Here is a 19,286-nt window from a genome sequence, read left to right as displayed (position 1 = left end):
AAGAAAACAATTTACAAAACGAATCTACTTTGAAAACAATTAAATTTAACAAACCAAAATTAAATTAAACAAAAACTAAGAATGTAAGACCTCTGAGAGTATTACAACAATTACGGAACAATCTAACAAAAAACCCAACAAACAAAATGACGTTGCCGAGATGTTGACTCGATAACAGCCGAACAGCAAAGAGATCGCGCCGCGTGCTGGCGCTGCTTTGTATATGTTTTCCCCACTCTTCTTCCATCTTCTACAATATTATACTGAGTTTAATTCCTCACATCTTCCGGTTCCGTTATCGCCGTCCGTCATCACCAATTTGATAAAACTGTATTAATAATCGGCGTCCATCTGCGTCATACACGGATCGACATACAATTAACAATACTAAATGTTTTAACATCTAAAAGTACTCACACAGTAACTTTATACAAAAAAATATATAAGTTTCATTAATTAAAAATATCATTTGGCTACGAAAAAATATGAAGGTGAGCTCAAACTAGACGACGCCGTAACTTTGTCAATGCCTCTACCCATTTTCAGGAGATATTACAATACACAAGTTACATGTAAACAAGAGTTTACTGTATGTTCTCTAACTATACAACGAGACGGCAATCGAACACAGAGAGAGAGATCAAACGCAGGGTCAAGGCTACGTTCTTTCCAAGGCACGAGTATCATTAAACTTCCTATCTCAAGATTGATAATGACATATTTTGTCGGAAAAAAAACAGTAAATATTTGGTTCGAGATTAAATTTATAATAAGGACTTCGTTTGCAGGCATATAGTCGCTAGCACACCGAAGCAGTAAAGGCGGTTTTTTATTTGTGTTTATGATGTTGATTTTATTTTGTCATGAAATTGGCGTACATCGCCAATGCGCCACCAACCTTGGAAGCTAAGATATCACCTTTCAAAATGCTACACAATAATATTAAGTATTACTGTTTAGCGGTAATATATTTGCTGAGTGGGTACCCAAACGGGTTTGTACAAAGCCCTACTACCAAGTAAATCTTAATAGAGATAGCATAGTATACCAAAAAAGTTGTTCAATTTATCTATGTCACAATTGGTATGTACGCAATACCCACAATATTTATTTTCAATTTAGATCACACGCGAGATATTATTTAATTTCGTTTAACTCATTTTTTATTACAATAAAAGAAAAGTGAGATGGAATACTTAACGTAAGTAACTTTATTTTAAATTCGACATGTACATTCTGAGATTAGCACGATCAAATAAACAATTTTTTAGGTTTATATATTTATTAGTATATATAAGACGAATTATAAACATCACACAAGCGCACACACGGATATTAGAAAGTGGAGACTTTGAAAAGTTTGGTCGTTAATTTTCTAGACTAAATATTTTTATATTATAATTTTATAAATTACTAAGTTAGAATTGTTTTATTATTATTTATTAATATAAATAAATTAGTTATTACATAGTGAAGAATTATTATATCAAAAATGTATTTAATTTTTTTTCTTCTTCTTTATAACGAAACAGCATTAGTAATAGAAGATACATTTGTTCTGAATGTTTTAATTAAATCAAACCAGAGTTGAATTTACTTAGGCCGGTTTGTACACTTCGAGATACGTGACGCCTAAAAGTTTTTGAGAGCAATCGGCTCTATGTACAAAATGTGGTTCGGAATAATTTATGTAGGCGTTCAGTATTTTGTATGAGATAATTTCAAATTATAATATTATTTACGGCAGATTCACATTCTGCATCGTATATTTGTTATTTTTAAATATTTAATAAAGAGTTTGACTTTAATGACTTAATAACTAGCAAACACTGCTGGCAAGCTGGCTGTCAAATTAAATTAAAAAAACCTAGTGGTAAGGATATAAAATTCCTCTCCAATGAAATATCTCTTTTGAGCGGACTATTAAGACATAATAATAACACCATGCCTAATTGACAGAACTGTTGACAGAAGGGTTGGTTTTCCGAATTCCGAAATTGTGATCAACGAGAAAAGCTTCTAGCATTCTTGACACCATTCACAGTACAGTATGTTTGTAACTTGTATTTTTAAATATTATTTGTATAAAATTCAGGCCCCAATTTTACTATACTAAATTGTGCATTCGTGTTGATAATTTTGACCTGGCAAGTTGCTATACTTTGTACTGATGTCATTCATTCTACAATCAAAGCTGTATACATACAGTATACTTATATACAGTACAAGAACAATAGATATTACCGATCTTAGATCTCACGATGATTAGTTAATAATTAATATACATTTAAGAAACTTTTCTTAGGATAGATTGTAAATTTATTTATATATTATCATTATCACTTAGATATAAAGTACAAGTACTGAAACAATCGAAATAAATATTGTCTAAACGATTAGAAACGCAAATCATAACAAATGTGATCGATTATGAAAATAGCTCCCTCGATCCTAAGGATGCTGCACGATAATGTTTACGAATTACAATATTAAATTGAACCTTTTCATAGTGCTATATAAAACAGTTAGCGAATCTTGCCATCGCGATGTAGAAATGTCTACGATTTGACATAACGCCATCTAGTATTAATAAGTTGAAATATATACATTAATAACGTGTACGATATTACTGAATTAACGAATGAAAATTAAAGAAAACAGTCAGGAGTGATTATCGGATGAAAATCTGCCACATACGAACATACACCAGACTTCTCAAAAGTAACTGTTATGTTATTTTTACAGTAATAATAGTCTTTACCATTATTGTAAAACAATAAAAAAATATTTGACTCTACCAATGAATACGGTTGTGGCGTATAAACAATTAAACAAACAGAAACTATTGCCTAACATCTAATATACTCTTATCCTTTGCTATATTAACCGTGACAATAAAATTAGACGCAAAAGCTTCTATTACATCATTATGTTTCAGTTCGTGTAATGAGTTGTCACGGTATATTATTCGTAATTTTTTTTTCCACGGTCATAAATTACAAGGAATGTGATGATGTCTGCTATATCACCCTGAGAGGCCATAAAAGCGGGTGGAATGATACCAACGACAATATTAGGACGATAACGCCCTGAAAATATACGTGATAAGAAACTACATAGACATAATAATAATCACAGATGTGGAAATTGGGAGGAAGTTAAAACTAATGTCGGTTTTCATTGTGTTCCAAATTCTATTGTTTTATTTAAATATACGATTAAACAGTTTTAAATTGAATAACAATTCAAATGCTGGGAAATGCTTCGACGTATCGTGAAGGTATAATAAAATATTTTAACGAACTTCAAAAGTAAGGGGTAACTTCATCTTACTTTTGAAGTTTTGTTCTTTTATTTTGCATGTTATTTTATCACGTTAAGCGTTATCATGGCAACCCTAAATTTACACATAGACACACACACACACACACACACAAACACGCACACAAGGAATACGCCAAACAGACGAGTGTAAAGCTGGGAATAAAAAAATCAAACATAAAATTGTCTAACTAAAAAGACATATTAATAAAAGAACCAAATTTCCATTTAAGTACAATAGCGACAGAAAAATCCAAATTAATTGATTATAAAGAAGTTGCGTATACTTTTGTGCGCGCGTTAAAAGTTATACTTCATCGTAGTAGGAATTTGATAGTCAACTATAAAATAATTTGCATTAAATTTTCTCGACTATATAACAATCAATCAACCTGGTTGATACAACTAGAAGAAAAGAGTATAGCTATATATGTATATAGCTCTCTTTCGCAACGAACTTCGCAGCGTCATAATTCGCAGCGTAATTTTAATAATAATAAAAAAAATGTAAAGTCGTAACAAAAAAAAATGTAATGGATGTGTACCAGAGAACTAGAATATTTAGAAGTGTCATTTGTACGTAATTCAAAAATTTTAAATATTTTTGTAACGTCCGCCATATTGGATTGAATATGGCAGCAATTCATGAATCGTGCATTGTCATCGAGACTAAATATGTGTGCCAACTTTCAGCATGGAGCTCAGCTTCAGTGGAAGTGGGTGTAATATTGATTGCAAGATTCCAGGACATATGTACATACAAGTGAAATTATATAAAAGATTTTAATAAAAAAATTAATACTAAATGTTTTTTTTTTTGTAGTACCAAATATAAATAAAAATATTTAAGTTTAATTAAATCAGTTTTATTTTTTAATCATTTTCGAATAACAGTCAAAAGCAATACAAATAATTCTAATATCCTATCTATTTTTATGAGATTTATAATTAAACCTAGTATGATTAACCCAGTTAACTAATGATTCAACCAAATCGACTTGACGACATTTTTTTCTAGTAAATATTTAGACGTTTTTTTTTTAAATTGAATATATATTTTTCCTTTGTGAACCGATATTAATAAAACGAACAAACACTACGCTATATGTTACCCAACGATTACTACACTACAGATTTCGAACACTTACGATTTTATTATATAAATAGATTATCAAACTTTTATAAAATGTTAAAAATTGGTATTTTTTAATATTTAGTATAAGAACTATTTGTGGTAGGTATAATAATATAAATAAAAGAAAAAAAAGTTAAAACTAACTGTCTATTTTATTGTATACAAAATATAAATAAAAATATTGTAAGTTTAATTGAATCAGTTTTATTTTATAATCATTTGTTAACTAACATCGAAAGAATAAAAACAATTCTATTGTCCTATCTATTTTTTATGAGATTTATGATTGATCTTACTTCGCTCGGTTTGGCGCCATCTATTAGAATATTTGGGCGTAACCTCGTCACCTCGCTTAACCCTTAGTTCACGGGCTTGCCGTTTTTGTCGATTTTGTAAGTGTGTGCGTGCGATTCTCAAGGGCACTTAGCTCTTGTAGTCCTCTTAAAAATAAAATATGATTCTTATCGCGTGTAGAAATATAATTGGCATGAAATAGGGCATGTTATGCGGAGGAATGAGGACCATGTTGTGAGGAAGGTCTTCAGCTTAGACGTGGATGGGTATAGAGGAAGGGGATGACCAAAGAAACGATGGTTGGATTATAAGCAAGACATGCTGCGCCGACCCCAAAAAAAATTGGGATGAGGACAGCATTCTCCTGCTCCTCCTGCATGATGTGTAGAAATATAATTTCAATTGATTATTTTTAATCAACGTTTAATTTTCTAAAAGTTCCCGTGACCCCCAAACAGTAGTCATTGTCTCCTTGTCTCAAGTTCTCGTCGGTTCTCGCCTTATTCATTTCATTTGTGTAATCAGTGAAATCCTTGGAACTCAGTATATTTAGATATTTTTCTGAAATCCGAAAAATGTATTTTTTATTTTTATTATACAGTAATAAGATGAAGTTTTTATATGTATTTATAAAGTTGGCAGGTAAGGCAGAAAATGGACCAACCAGTGGTGGTCACCAACGCCCACAGGCATTGGTATTGTAGGACATGTTAACTATTCCTTACAATGTCAACCGTGGTCACTAAGATATAATGTTACTCACTTACAGCGACTCAATCTTCGTTCAAGCCGAAATACAACAGTACTAAGTATTGCTGGTCGGCGGTAGAATAAGAAATTAATGTAACGTGGGTATGTAAAATGGGTAGTAACAGCCCAGAAAATTCTGCACAAAACCGTACCAAGTAAATTTAATTTAATAGAAAAAATCATAATACTGTTTCAAAGGCGAAGACAAGAAAATAATGTTTATATATTGTGTGGAAATATTTACTTATGTATAATGTTACGTTAATGTTAAATATTTATTAATATTTTTTTATGTAATAGGTAGGACCGGTAAATGCGTCCTTCCTTCCTATGTATGGTGGTGGTGACCACATACCATCAGGTGGTGACCAATTACCATCAGGTGGTACCTGATGGTAAGTGGTCACCACCGCCCATAAACATTGTCGATGTAAGAAATAATAACCTTTCCTTACATCTTTTGCAACTAAGATGTTATGTCCCATTTAGCTGTTGTTACACTGAAAATACCCTCCTAATATACTCACCCTTCAAATCAAGACCCAAGCAATACTAAGCAAATTGCAGCTTGGAATATATCACGAGTGGGTAATACACAGGCGGGCACCAAGCCCTACTATCTAGACTTAAATGTAATATGGCGATTGTATAAAATATTTTGTACATTACTCTACTCTAAAAACTTGTAGTATTTGTAATATTTTTTAATATATTCATAAAGTAACAGCCTGTTATTGTCCCACTGTTGGGCTTTTTCGACGCGCTGCTCTCATGCGAGTTGGTCGATTCACATATGTCATAATTTTATTGAAATTAGACAAATGTAGGTTTCCCCAATATGTTTTCCTTCATCGCCGAGCACGTGATAAATTATAAACACAAATTAACCACATTCAAATTCCGTGGTGTTTTCCTTGGTTTAAAACCTACAATTAACGGTTAAGACTCAGGCGTTTTAATCACTGCGCTTCGGCTCAATATTTTAATTGAACATAATTTATAGTTAACAATTCTTTAAAAATAATCTTATATAAATAATTACAACGGACTTACGGTGAAGTTCGAATAGAGGTTTCTCTTTGCCGCCATATTCCTCTGGTAAAATATCTTTAGGCACAAAATCATATAACGTATCAAGACTCTTATGTACTACTATTCGTTCAAAGACCTTTGCGCTGAATACTTGTTTAAATAAAGATAAGACAATATTTAGCGCTTTCGTTTCAGACAGAAAGTGCAATCCTTTGATTCTCATGCCATATCCTTCCTAAAAAAAAAATGTTTAAAACAATTTAATCGCCAAAAAATCCTTAACAGCTCACAAAAAGAATCTTCACATTGAATATATTATTGTTTCAGCAATAAAACCATTTATTAATTTATTTAAATTATTTATTAAGAGAGTTTTTTTGTTGACTGACTGTATCGATGGTCTAGTGGCTACCTTATTAAACGATAGATCTCGAGCTCCTGAGTTCAAGCCCGAGTAAAGTTATTGAGTTTTTCTGTCTGTGTCTGTGTACACACGGGACTACTGACCTGTCTCCTCGGGACCTAAACTCCTTCCACTCCCGTCGGATTATAAAATTGAGGGAATGGTGCACCTGTGCTTGCACCTTCCTTGCCCAATTTGCTATTCTTCAACGTCAAATGACCTTAATCATCACTATATATTTTGCTATTTTCGGAATTGTATATTTGTTTTAAAGTACCTTCATTACTACCAAGGTTTGTCGCAGATCAACAAGATTCATTGCTTTTATAGTTTCCATTATAGCAGCGTCATGATAATCAAGACAGACCACCACTCCATTGCAGTAATCGTGAGCTTGTAAATATTCACATTGCTGAAATATTTTTTCATAGACATGTTAATTAAACATAATTATATGCAGAAAACGACACAAAAATACCGTTGGAGGTAACTTCACTTGATTATTTGTGAACAAAACAATAATACTCGTAGATAGTTCAGATGGCATATAAAAGGCACACGCGAATTAAACACCACAAAAATTTCATATGCTTAAATTGTCTTTATTTAAGTCGATTTGATTCATTTCATTGATTGAGTGGATCTGCGTCTGCATTGAGGTATCGTTACGATGACCTGACAAAATGTTGTGCTGATAGATTTGATTTGAACCATGATCTTCAGTTAGGTTATTTATATTTAAATTTGGATAGTATTTAGTTGAAAGTGTACAGTGATGTTTCGAAAGAACGTTCTTAGTACAAAGTTATTATTATTATTAGCGCGCAAGGGTTAACCAATAATTTATCATCTGACTATCAAGGATTGAGGTTTTATAATTAAAAACCAGTTAATGTTTCTAAGTGCACGCTAATATCAGGGTCAATTAAATATGGAGTTAACTGCATTAATAATCACAAATAAATTATCACACGAGTAATCGGTTTAAAATTATGTTAAGGTCCAACGATTGCATTTACTTAATTATACAATCAGTAGGCAGACTAGCGAAGAGGACACTTGAGGACATTTGAAGAATATAAACCTTATATATGTATAATAGGGGAATATAATCTTGGGAACTAAAATTGTATGTCCCTTGTACCTGTAGATGCGCTGATTCAGTCACCCTTCAAACCGAAACATAAATGTACAAAGTTTTGTGGTTTAGCGGTAGAATATCTGATGACATGGTGATACTACCCAAACGAGATAGAGCCCTACCCACCAAATTTTAGCAAGAACTTTAAAACTGCGTATAATAACTTTGTATTAATAACCAAAACCATTCTACTTTACATCAAATCAAACACAGAAATAAATACACACAAATATTATTCATATATTTTATATTTACTATTTTCCTTTGTCAAGTTTATTAAGAGTTTCAGGTATTTGATATGTAAGAGCGAGATCCTCTAGCACATAGTTAGTGATTTGGTAGTGTTACTTCACAAAAATGATTGTAATTATATGCTATGTTGATTTATTAATAAATTAGAAAAATATACAAAAAAAAATACCTTAAAAAAGTAGCGGTAAAACTCATTAAACCCATTTTCGAGAACTTTCGCTTGGTTTCTAAACATGTAGACTCTATAATGGTCCTCTGTCAGTTTCGGAAGAAACGCGCTGTGTCTAAAATATATTTACATATAAAGTATGATTAGAAACATAATTATAAGAAAACAAAGCGTATAAATATCCAATTACCAGCCTAAGGCTTCATACTGTCTTCTCTCCAGGAGAAGAGTTGGAACCAAGATGCTGCAATTCAGCTTGGTGGATTTATGTGGCCGAATTACGTTACGCTCGATGTTTTTATATGTACGTTGAGAAATGAGTTAAATGAAAAGTGAAAACTCAGTGATGTTTACCCGAGCTCGAACCAGCCATCTTCGCTTAAGATTCACGTGTTCTAATCTCTATGACAACTCAGCGCAACATAAGCAGCCTGTAAATTTCCCACTGCTGGGCTAAGGCCTCCTCTCCATTTGAGGAGAAGGTATGGAGCATATTCCACCACGCTGCTCCAATGCGTGAATGGTGGAATACACATGTGGCAGAATTTCGTTGAAATTAGACACATGCAGGTTTACTCACGATGTTTTCCTTCACCGCCGAGCACGAGATGAATTATAAACACAAATTAAGCACATGAAAATTCAGTGATGCTTGCCTGGGTTTGAACTCGAAATCATCGGTTAAGATGCACGTGTTCTAACCACTGGGCCATCTCGGCTTAACACTCAGCGCAAAGCTAATTATATTATACCAAAATCGTTTTCAGAACAATACAGTACTGTAAAATGAACACGTCAAATTAATGAGATAAATAAAACAGTATTAGTACTACGTAGTTAACATTTGTGAGGTTTGAAGTTTATTAACAGTAACTCTAGAAACGTAACTGTGTTTAAACATTTAACATTAACAATTAAGTAACTGTACCATTACCGATAATCTTTATACAGTACTCTATATCCTTCACTCGAATGTAAAATTTCTTATGATAGAAAGAGAGAAAACGATGTGTTGGGATGTGAACTCTACGCTATATAACGTCTGAGAGTAGGGCTAATAATGTTAATTAAAACTAATATAGTTTATTCACGCTGGATATAAAATAAAAGTTTAATACATATATACTTTTATAATAATCTTTTATAATAATTTATGTACCAGGGCCCCATGGCTTAAATATTTTTAGCAGACAATATTGATCATAAGTATTATGAGTAAGTAATCAGGATGAGCCAAATATAAATACATATTATAATACCTCTATTAATAATAATTACAAAAAATCTAAAAAAACGTGATAACTCAAAAATGGCTCACTTTTGCATCATGCATTAAAATGCATGGAGGTTAAAATTATTGCAAATAATCACCCCTATCACCTCCTAACGGGAATACGTCGAATTACCAATAACCCTGTATATAGTAATGATGACACAAAGAGAGAAATGTGTATGTGCCAAAACCGCATTTATAAACAAAGCCGTTAGCTAGTTTCCGATCACTTCGCCTACGTATGAGAGAGGGGGATATTTATTGACCCCCCCTCCTTTTCTGCACCCTGGACAACGTATAGGCAATATTTCATGACGATCTACTGAGTAGTTACGACGTGAAAAGAAATGAAGAATTTCGCATTTATACTGATAGTTAAGATTATTCGATGGAACCTGCTTTGCTCATATGAAGGTTTGGTTGGGTATTTATTAAAGAACTAACCGGGCCCGCGACTTCGTGCGCGCTTGAATTTAACAAAAATATTATTGTTCAGCTCGAAGATTTTACTATAACTTATTAATTCTGTATTAGGCAACATTTGTGATATTAAGTTGTTGGTGGGAGGCAGCCGTGATGCCGGAGTGGTGGTATTTGGACATTGCAGTGTGACTTTATTATTATTTTATATATAATTCCAATATAAAATAAAATAAAATATAAAATAAATGTAACCTCACTTACTCCTTATTACATCAGCTATCTACCAATGAAACTCCCGTCAAAATCGGTCCAGCCGTTCCAAAGATTAGATAAACAGACAGACAGACATACAAAAAATGTAAAAAAAAATTGGTATATGTATTTTTTACATTTAGTAAAAAGCGGTTATTTTAATATTACAAACAGACACTCCAATTTTATTATAAATAAAGATATAGATTGTATACTCACAAATCTGTTAGAGATTTTAAATTCTTAACATCGCCTGTCACAAAGAGATGCGGATACAATGTCCTAAATGTGCATAATCTTTCTATTTTAATTTTAGCTCTTTCCACTGAACCTTTACATATGATAATTGTCCTCTCCAAATAGTCTCTAGCTGTAAAAGATAAATTTTCCATTAACAAACATCCTGTGACTATTAATGAACTATCAAAGCTGTGAGCGCTTCGCAAAAAAACGTGCCTATAACCTGTTCAAGTTAGCTTGATCTTTTTAACAGACGGACTAGTGATGAGAAACAGAAAATATAACATATATAACAGTCGATGGAACGATGGAATGCGAAATTCAAATTAGAATTCAATTTTTTTTTACCTTATTTTTCTAAAAAGAGTTATACCAGCTAAAGAGACCCCAACCAAAAGGACCCCAGTTCGTAACAATAACTTAACAATGATCTTATATAAGGATAAGGATTTTGGTAATCGATATTTGTAACAGTTACTGCCTGTTATTCGCGTCCCTACCGTCCGACCGATGTAACATTGTACAAGCGTCTATTATTTTCAGTGTTTCTATTTAAATATTACTTTGAAGCAATAATATATAATAGAAAAAGTCTTAAAATTTTCGGATAACGCTCGAACCTTTAGGAACTTTTGTATTGTATGTATTTTATTTAATATTTTTACAATTTTCAAAATCATTAAATTAAGAAAATAATATGTTCGTCATTGCAAAGTTATATCGATCAGATAAATTTACATCTGTCAAAAATATCAAGCTATCTTGTACAGGGTAAAACAGTTGGTACCCACACTGATAAAGTAGTACGACGTTTAACAAGTATCAAGAGTAGGTATCACACACACTAAGCTAATAAAGTTGGCTTTGCTTTAGTTCTTTTGTAGTAACACACTCTATCTATATAAATAAATTCTAAGCTATCTATATAAATAATACAAGTTTTATAATAAGATTTCTTTGTGGAAATCAAATCTTGTTGTAAATTATTTAAAAAATTTTAGTTTATTTTTTTTACTGTTACTGTAAGACTGATGTCTTAAGGAGAACATTTGGAACTTTAGTTATTATTTCAATACGTCTTTCATTTGCAGAGAGTACATGTAGATCCGCATGAAACAAAAGGTCACAGAGGTCAATGTTATACGTATGTTTTCTCGTGACGTTTACATTCGATCATGAGATGATTTATGAACATCAATACCTGCACACGAAACAAAAAGTCACTCACGAACGTACCCACTGTTTGTGCCCGCGAATAATAAATATCGATATTCGATTTATAAAATATTAATATTTCAAATAGACTTCTCAATCGTAAAGCCTTAAAGAACTATCATGAAATTCAATAAAAATACTCTTTCAAAAATAAATAAATTACGTTCAATAAGATGACTTGTACACGAGATCCAACAATCAATTAATATATACTCTATTCCAATGCAAGTAGGAAAAAAGATAAACAAACCATAGATTTACGTATTTCATGCTATTTGCTAATAACTCAGCTATATTGTGCACTACTAAGAGTTTATGATTAATATATCTTTATTTATAATACAACACTATTACACTTAACTACTTATTTGTACTTTAATTTTACTTACAAAATTTCGATAATAGTTTCGTTGACGCCCCCGACCAATGATATCGCGTCAATTTGCCGTCAAATGTTGTTTATTTGGCTTTTTCCCTCTTATGGTTGGAATAGAGTATATGAATATTTTGTCATATCTGTTATAGAGTAATACGAAATAGGTTTTACTCATAAGTTTATTTGAATAAAAAGTGGAATGCTTCCTAACTGATGTATATATTATGGAATAAAAAGTTCGTATACCTCGCACTAAAAACGAATTATTTATTTTATGAAGGCGAAGGTTTGATAAAATTTGTTCAATTTTATTTCTAATAAATAATGAATATTGTTACAAAACTAAAATTAAACGAAATATGTGACGCTACTGTCATACTAACAATTTTATTAAAACATCTCCCAACGAACCTTCGGCTCCCAAATTATAAGTCCGTAAGGATCTTTTTAGTAGAATGAAAATTTTCAATCTCAACATCAACCGCGAAGCCGGACATAATATATCATAATACAAAAAAAATACGATTCTCTATGCTCTATCTCATCGACACAATTCCGACAAACACATCATACAACCTCCTAAAACGAAAAAAACGCCAAAAATCCTCTATTAATTCTTACAAGAGACACGAACGTAAATAGGTACTTTATATGCTTCGTGACGTTTAAGAATATAATTAAGTAAATATCATAAAAAAATATGATCCCATGCAATTAATTTACTAGAGATAACATTGTTATGATTGCGATGATCGTATTATTATTCATCGATATTTTTTAAAAACACTAATTTTATTTATATAATAAAAATTATTCATGTTTACAGTTAAATTTTATATAAATTTTCATGTGTTATTCGATTAAAATAAATTGATAAATACGAGTATGTACATTAAACGGTTCGGTATGTTTTTTTATGATGTTGATACTGGAGAGGTGGTTGGGCAATCGTTGATCCCTTACCAACAGGTTCCTATTTGCCAATCTATCTATCTATTAATAACTATAAAGAGTTCGATGCTCTACAAAAATATTCTAATAAATTTAAAACTCAGTAAAGTAACAAACAGTGAGTAACAAACGAGATATGGTTTTTTTTAACACATGACCTTATCATTCTTGACCTTGAATACATTTTTGGTAGGTGATTAGTAATACAGTCTCTATTAAAATATTGAATGTTTTAAGCAACTTCATACTTTAATCATTAACTTTTATTATTGTTTGACGATGAGAAGAATTGATATTCAATGGAAATAATTAATGTTTAATTGTAATTACGACATATAAAACAAACATGTTTGGCAAGAATATTAAATATTCATTTATGTTATAAATAAATAAATGTTTGTTTATGGTTACTACCATGGACACCATCGACTCTACCAACCTTGGGAGCTAAGATATTACGTCCCTTGAAGTTACACTGACTTACCCTTTTAACAGGAACACAATAACACTAACTGTTGCTGATTGGCGGTAGATTATCTGAAGGTTACCTACCGTTATGGAAAAGTCCTATCACCAAGTAAGCATTTAATAAATTTTAATTTTATTTACAATGTCTGTATGAATGTGTGTATTTAACACTCAACAACCGCACAATCAACAGTAGTATAAATTATCAATCAAAATACAACAAATTTTCGTTAATAGTTCTACTGATGATATAATTAAAATTTAAATACCTAAAATGTATAAATTGCATATACTATTTCAATATTAGACTATAGCAGACAATGAATATTAAGTAACTTTGTAAGAAATCACCTGATATATTAAAAAGCATTTATTTATTAAAATCAAAATTGAGCTTACCGAAATCTTTTTTCATAAAATGAGGTTGTTTTCCAATCCAGTCATGCAATAGTTGGACAGCTTCCTCAATCCTTCCCGGTGTATCTAAATCACATTGTTTTCTTAAATATTTTATTGTATCCGGGTTGAATTCAAATATAGAATCCTTTGGTAATAACTCCATACCGTCTTGATAACTTGTATCCGACTAACTTCATTTGATATTTCTAAGCCGTTATTATACTTAACGTGAACCTAAGCTTGTGGTCCAGGGAAAGCGTAGCGATAGAATATACGCAGCTTAATTAAAAATGATTCATTGAAACTATCGAGATTTAATTTCTGCTAAAAAATATAACCTCAAAGTAACATTTTATTATTTCGTAACATTTATTAGTGTGTAATATTATTTATTTATTTTTAGTCCTTAGATTTCTGTATATTATGTTTACAATAAAATATATTAACATTAACATATTTAATGTATGTTTTAATAACGTATAAGAATTAATTGGTCGACGGATAGATAATAAACGTAAATAAAAAGTATTTGCTGAAAAAGATCGTTTAAATGGTTATTATATATTTAATCGATAAAATCAAAACTGTAATCAATTAAACCGATTTAACAATCAAACGATTAGAAGTATATCTAAGTAGAAGTATATAAAACAGGTATTATAATTATAATAATTAATATTTACAGACTTTCATCACTGTTAGCCGATTTTTCATAACTTTACCGATTTAGATACGATGTGAGTACTCACAAAGAAGCACATAAAATTATTATTCTTTGAAAATATTCACGCCAATTTTTGTTTACATATACATTTGAACATATAAAACAGCACATTTTTCATAATATTAGAATTCTCTCTGTATGAAAAAAATATATTTAATATTTACATATGAATATAAGCCCTGTTGATATAAGCACAATTGTTTTCTTTGTGAAATCAAACCATTGTATTGAAATGCGTATCCAATCAACTCCCTCCCAATAACAACGTAAGAATTGTCTGAATACAAATTTATATATCGAAAATGATAACGGATGATGTACATATTTACGAATGAATGAATTCGCCGAGTTGATTGGTCGTATTACTAAACCAAAATACAATTTTGATATATTTTACGAAGTTAGGTACATGTAATTTGAAAATGACAATGATTCAGAATTTAGATTTGATCTCGTAAAAAAGGTAAGAAACTGAGTATCTATTTATAATCGACAAAAAATATACAATTCTATTTATGTGTACTGTATGAAAAATTAACTTTACCGTTTCATAAATTCGAATCATTTGTAAAAAAAAAAAAATATTAAAACATTATTGAAAATGAATTAACATTTAAACATAAAATAACATATTATGTTGGATTCGTCAGATGTTTTCAACGTCACCACACTTATGAACACGTTCTAATGTTTGTTGTACAGATTTTATATCAATATCACTATTCCGTAACTCGAAACTCACCGTAGAACACGAGCGTGAAATGTTAGAATGTGATATGCGACATCGACTACAATTATTTTAACATTTATAGGATACACGTATCAAAATGGCGTATCACTGTAAGTCGGTTGTCAACATTTCACAAGTGAGGTACGAAGTGACTTATTACAGAATCACTATGCATTTTGGACATCGGAGCTACTTTTCAATTTAATGTCACACAACAATTTATGACTAAAATTTTACTAAGTTTGACAACGTTTTATAAATGTTTGTAATTGCAGTTTAGCATTAACTTAAAACTAAATATAATTACTAAAATAATAAATGAACCACTGGTAATAAAACGCACGGTCCTTTATATTTATTAAAATGAAAGTAGCACAATAACTTTCTCAAGGAAACTAACCAGATTATAAAATTTTGTTCACTTACAAAAGACGTGCCTCTTATTTTAATTAATTATTTATTGTGCAATAAAAAAACAAATTTAATCTGTTGTCTTTATTCTTCATTAGTCATCTCAGCAATATCTCTTATAAGGATAACCTTCACTCATACTAAAACGCATCGATAATTAATTTAATTCTACTATCGTTAAGAAGTTCCATTTACGCAGCGATCCAGTTGCGATAGAATTACCCTAGAATCTGTAACTATTCATTGATTTTTCTATAATTTTACTGATGTTTCTTATTTAATTTAATTTAAGGATACCGTTTATATTAAAAATAAATATCTATTTTTATATATATAATAAGCAACGCAAGTCATTGCCTTGAATTAGTTAGAAGCTGTGAATATGTGCGCGATGGGTTTTCTAACGTCGTCGTATATGCCAGAATTTCATCCGACAAATGCAGCTTCACCAACATTGTTTGCGTTCAAAGCCGAACGTAAGATGAATCGTACACAGAAAATTAGCACATGTAGCTCAGAGGAGATTTCTCTTATTTGAACATGCAACTTACGGCTAAGACCTAGAAGTTTTATCAACAAGGACAAAAGTTAAATAGTAAAATTAGTAGTCAACTATTACGCTTGAATGGTTCAATCCTCACTCTGCTTCAAATATTTATTAGTTTTAGGAGTTCTTATGTCAATTAAGCTTCATTTATTTAAGTAAATTTATTATAATAGGTATTTAATGATGTAATTTGTACGTGGGAGTGAGAGTTTAAATCATATAAAGTAAAAGTGAAAAGTAATATTATAGCCTGTACATTTCCCAATGTTGCTTTTAGACCCCTTCTGAAAAAAAATTGAGAAGGTGCTGCTCTCTAGCATGCTGCTGCAACGTGAGTTGGATATGTGAAAGATCTGCATCCAGCCCACGCACGGGTCTCACAATGTTCTCCTTCACCGTCGAACACGAAAGAAATTATAAAAATTCAGCTATTTGGAAATAATGATGTATCTTAAGTGTTTTTTACATACATTTAAAGAAAACAAGGGTGCTGAACCCTAAACTAGATAACATGTTTCTATAATAGAATAGGAGTTATTGTCATGTAAAATATATATATATTTATTTACAATCACAAATATTTTATCTCAATTCTTACTCATTAATCTAATCTAATCTAAGTAATCAAATCTATACTTATAAAATAATTTGTCCCACGTATATACGAGTAAAATTCATACAAAGTTGCATCAGCCTACATTTCACCTATAAAGTTCAAAATTCCAAAAACCTTACTTAACGGTTGCGAATGTTTCTGTTGTTTTTCTGCTTTTTAGACTCTGTTTTGATTACGCGTTGATTTTCAGTCAGGGCAAACGATTTTATAAGAATAGACTAAAGCATATACAGCAGTTTTATTTATAATAGAAATAATCATCGCGGCATCTTTAAAATACCATCCAGTATACCAATTTTATTGATTCTCCGTTTAAAAGAGCTCGATCAGCGTCGCGCTCTACGGGTGATATCTCATGAATTTCAATGTAAACGCCGTAAGCTACATTTTCTTCGGTATACTCGTATTTATTTTGTGGAACATTATCTTTGAAGTACAATACTTAAAACTTATTGATATCTTATTCAACATTTTCAATTGATGAAAAAAAATTAAATGCTGCAACGTAATAGATTCTTCTTCTCTTGATAGGTGTGGAGCTCATTCCACCAGAAGTTAGAACAGATGCATCTTAACGGATGACTTTGAGTTCGAACCCATTCATCTCGTGATTTCCGTCGAAAACATAATCTACATGTGTCTAATTATTTCAATGAAACTCTGTTACATATGTACCAACCAACTTGCATTCGCTTGTATATTAATAATATTAGTGCTAATGCCGGGGGACAGAGGCAATCACTTATCATCAGGTGGCCCATTACCAGCCCAACTATTTATGCATATAATAAAATTGGAGTGTCTATTTGTAATATTAAAATAAACGCTTTTTACTATTTAGTAAAATATGTATTTACATATACCAAAATATTTTTTTTACAATTTTTGTCTGTCTGTCTGTTTATCTAATCTTTGGAACGGCTGTAACGATTTTGCTAGTATGAATTATATTAAATTCATGAGACGTATATACACCACACAAACAAAACACACGCGTGTACGCACAGATAGTGCTGCTTACATTTCATAACCCTTTAAATATTACATGTCAAACTGTAAAAAACTAATCTATAGGCAGTTTTAATAAGAATAGCTATAATAAATGTGACTTTCAGAATATACCGACTCCAGCATCCGTTAGGGAACAGGAATGATGTTTCAACGCTCATGAATAAACGATTTGTGTCACGCCAGTTTCTGTTTCAGGTCACGCTACCTTATATTACAAATAATGTCTTGTATATATAACACTATTGAGTTACAGGAACACGAAGCAATTCTTTATGAAAAACGTTTGGTTCAGTCTTTAGCGTTCCTTGATTTTTTAAAGCGTTTCCCACCATAAAACTTAATCTGTAATATTTATGCAATAAAGTGTCATTGTTATTCATATGTAATCGAATATAATATTCATAAATTTTCAATTATGTTACGTTTATTGCTGTTTATTCTTAAATGCTCTTGACAATTAAATGTTTACAAATATGGTTAACATAGAAGAATGATTACATAATTTTGCTAATAGAAAAATTATTACAATAACAGTTAGACAAATGATAGGATGAACTTATTTTGTAGAATTATATCTGTGAACGTAATATACGTTACCATATATAGCAATCTCCAAATTCATAATTCAGCAATAATATTAAAATAACTTTATTCATAATACGGAATACCACACTCTACGGAATGTACATGTTTTATACTAAATATAGTGTTAAGTATTGCAATTTAGTTTATCCAGATAAATAGAAATCAAAAATGTGTTCCATGACTTAGGAAATTATCTTATTATGACTATGATATGGCTGGTTAGACTTTTCTGGCTAAACGTATACATTAACGCCATTCATTATTATTGCTTCGGCAACACATGTGGTTGCAGAAAACGTAGCTGCCGATAAAAGTCTTGCCAAGTATAAGGGCTCGCCAATATACTGTTTTAAGCATTATATAAATGACTCTGCGCATACCCCATCAGATCAGGCCAAGAGAATAATAAATTCTTTAAGCAAGCAAACCTTTTTCAAAATTACAAAATTCTTGGAGGTATGCTGAAAGCAGCAACATTGTGACTTTGCATTCGGTGAAAATTATTTTAAATATAAACGCTAGTCTATTTCAAGATCGTTGCATAGTTTTGCTTTAAAAATTTACATAA

The 19,286-nt window shown here is 30.9% G+C and overlaps 1 protein-coding gene across 1 annotated transcript; it reads right to left on the bottom strand.

Annotated features, from left to right (window-relative positions):
* Positions 1-5,156: 5,156 nt before the first annotated feature.
* On the bottom strand, positions 5,157-14,291 carry LOC113395622 (alpha-tocopherol transfer protein-like). Its single transcript, XM_026633261.2, has 6 exons — positions 14,095-14,291; positions 10,665-10,815; positions 8,498-8,612; positions 7,213-7,347; positions 6,554-6,767; positions 5,157-5,311 (listed from the first exon to the last, which is right to left on the bottom strand). The coding sequence occupies exons 1-6, from the start codon at positions 14,255-14,257 to the stop codon at positions 5,163-5,165; spliced, it is 927 nt and encodes a 308-aa protein (XP_026489046.2). The 5' UTR covers positions 14,258-14,291; the 3' UTR covers positions 5,157-5,162.
* Positions 14,292-19,286: the final 4,995 nt, after the last annotated feature.

The sequence above is a fragment of the Vanessa tameamea genome, chromosome 21 (genome assembly GCF_037043105.1).
Source record: "Vanessa tameamea isolate UH-Manoa-2023 chromosome 21, ilVanTame1 primary haplotype, whole genome shotgun sequence".
Classification (NCBI taxonomy): Eukaryota; Metazoa; Arthropoda; class Insecta; order Lepidoptera; family Nymphalidae; genus Vanessa; species Vanessa tameamea.
The sequence above is the reverse complement of the archived record's forward strand: the minus strand, read 5'-3'. Positions and strand labels throughout refer to the sequence as shown.

Excerpts from the sequence above, each read along its gene's own strand:
- LOC113395622 (XM_026633261.2), bottom strand. The coding sequence starts at position 14,257 with ATGGAGTTATTACCAAAGGATTCTATATTTGAATTCAACCCGGATACA. Across the intron at positions 8,613-10,664 it reads TTAAAATCTCTAACAGATTT|ACACAGCGCGTTTCTTCCGA; the intron begins GTGAGTATACAA and ends AATATATTTTAG. Across the intron at positions 5,312-6,553 it reads ACCTCTATTCGAACTTCACC|AAAAATATCTAAATATACTG; the intron begins GTAAGTCCGTTG and ends TTCGGATTTCAG.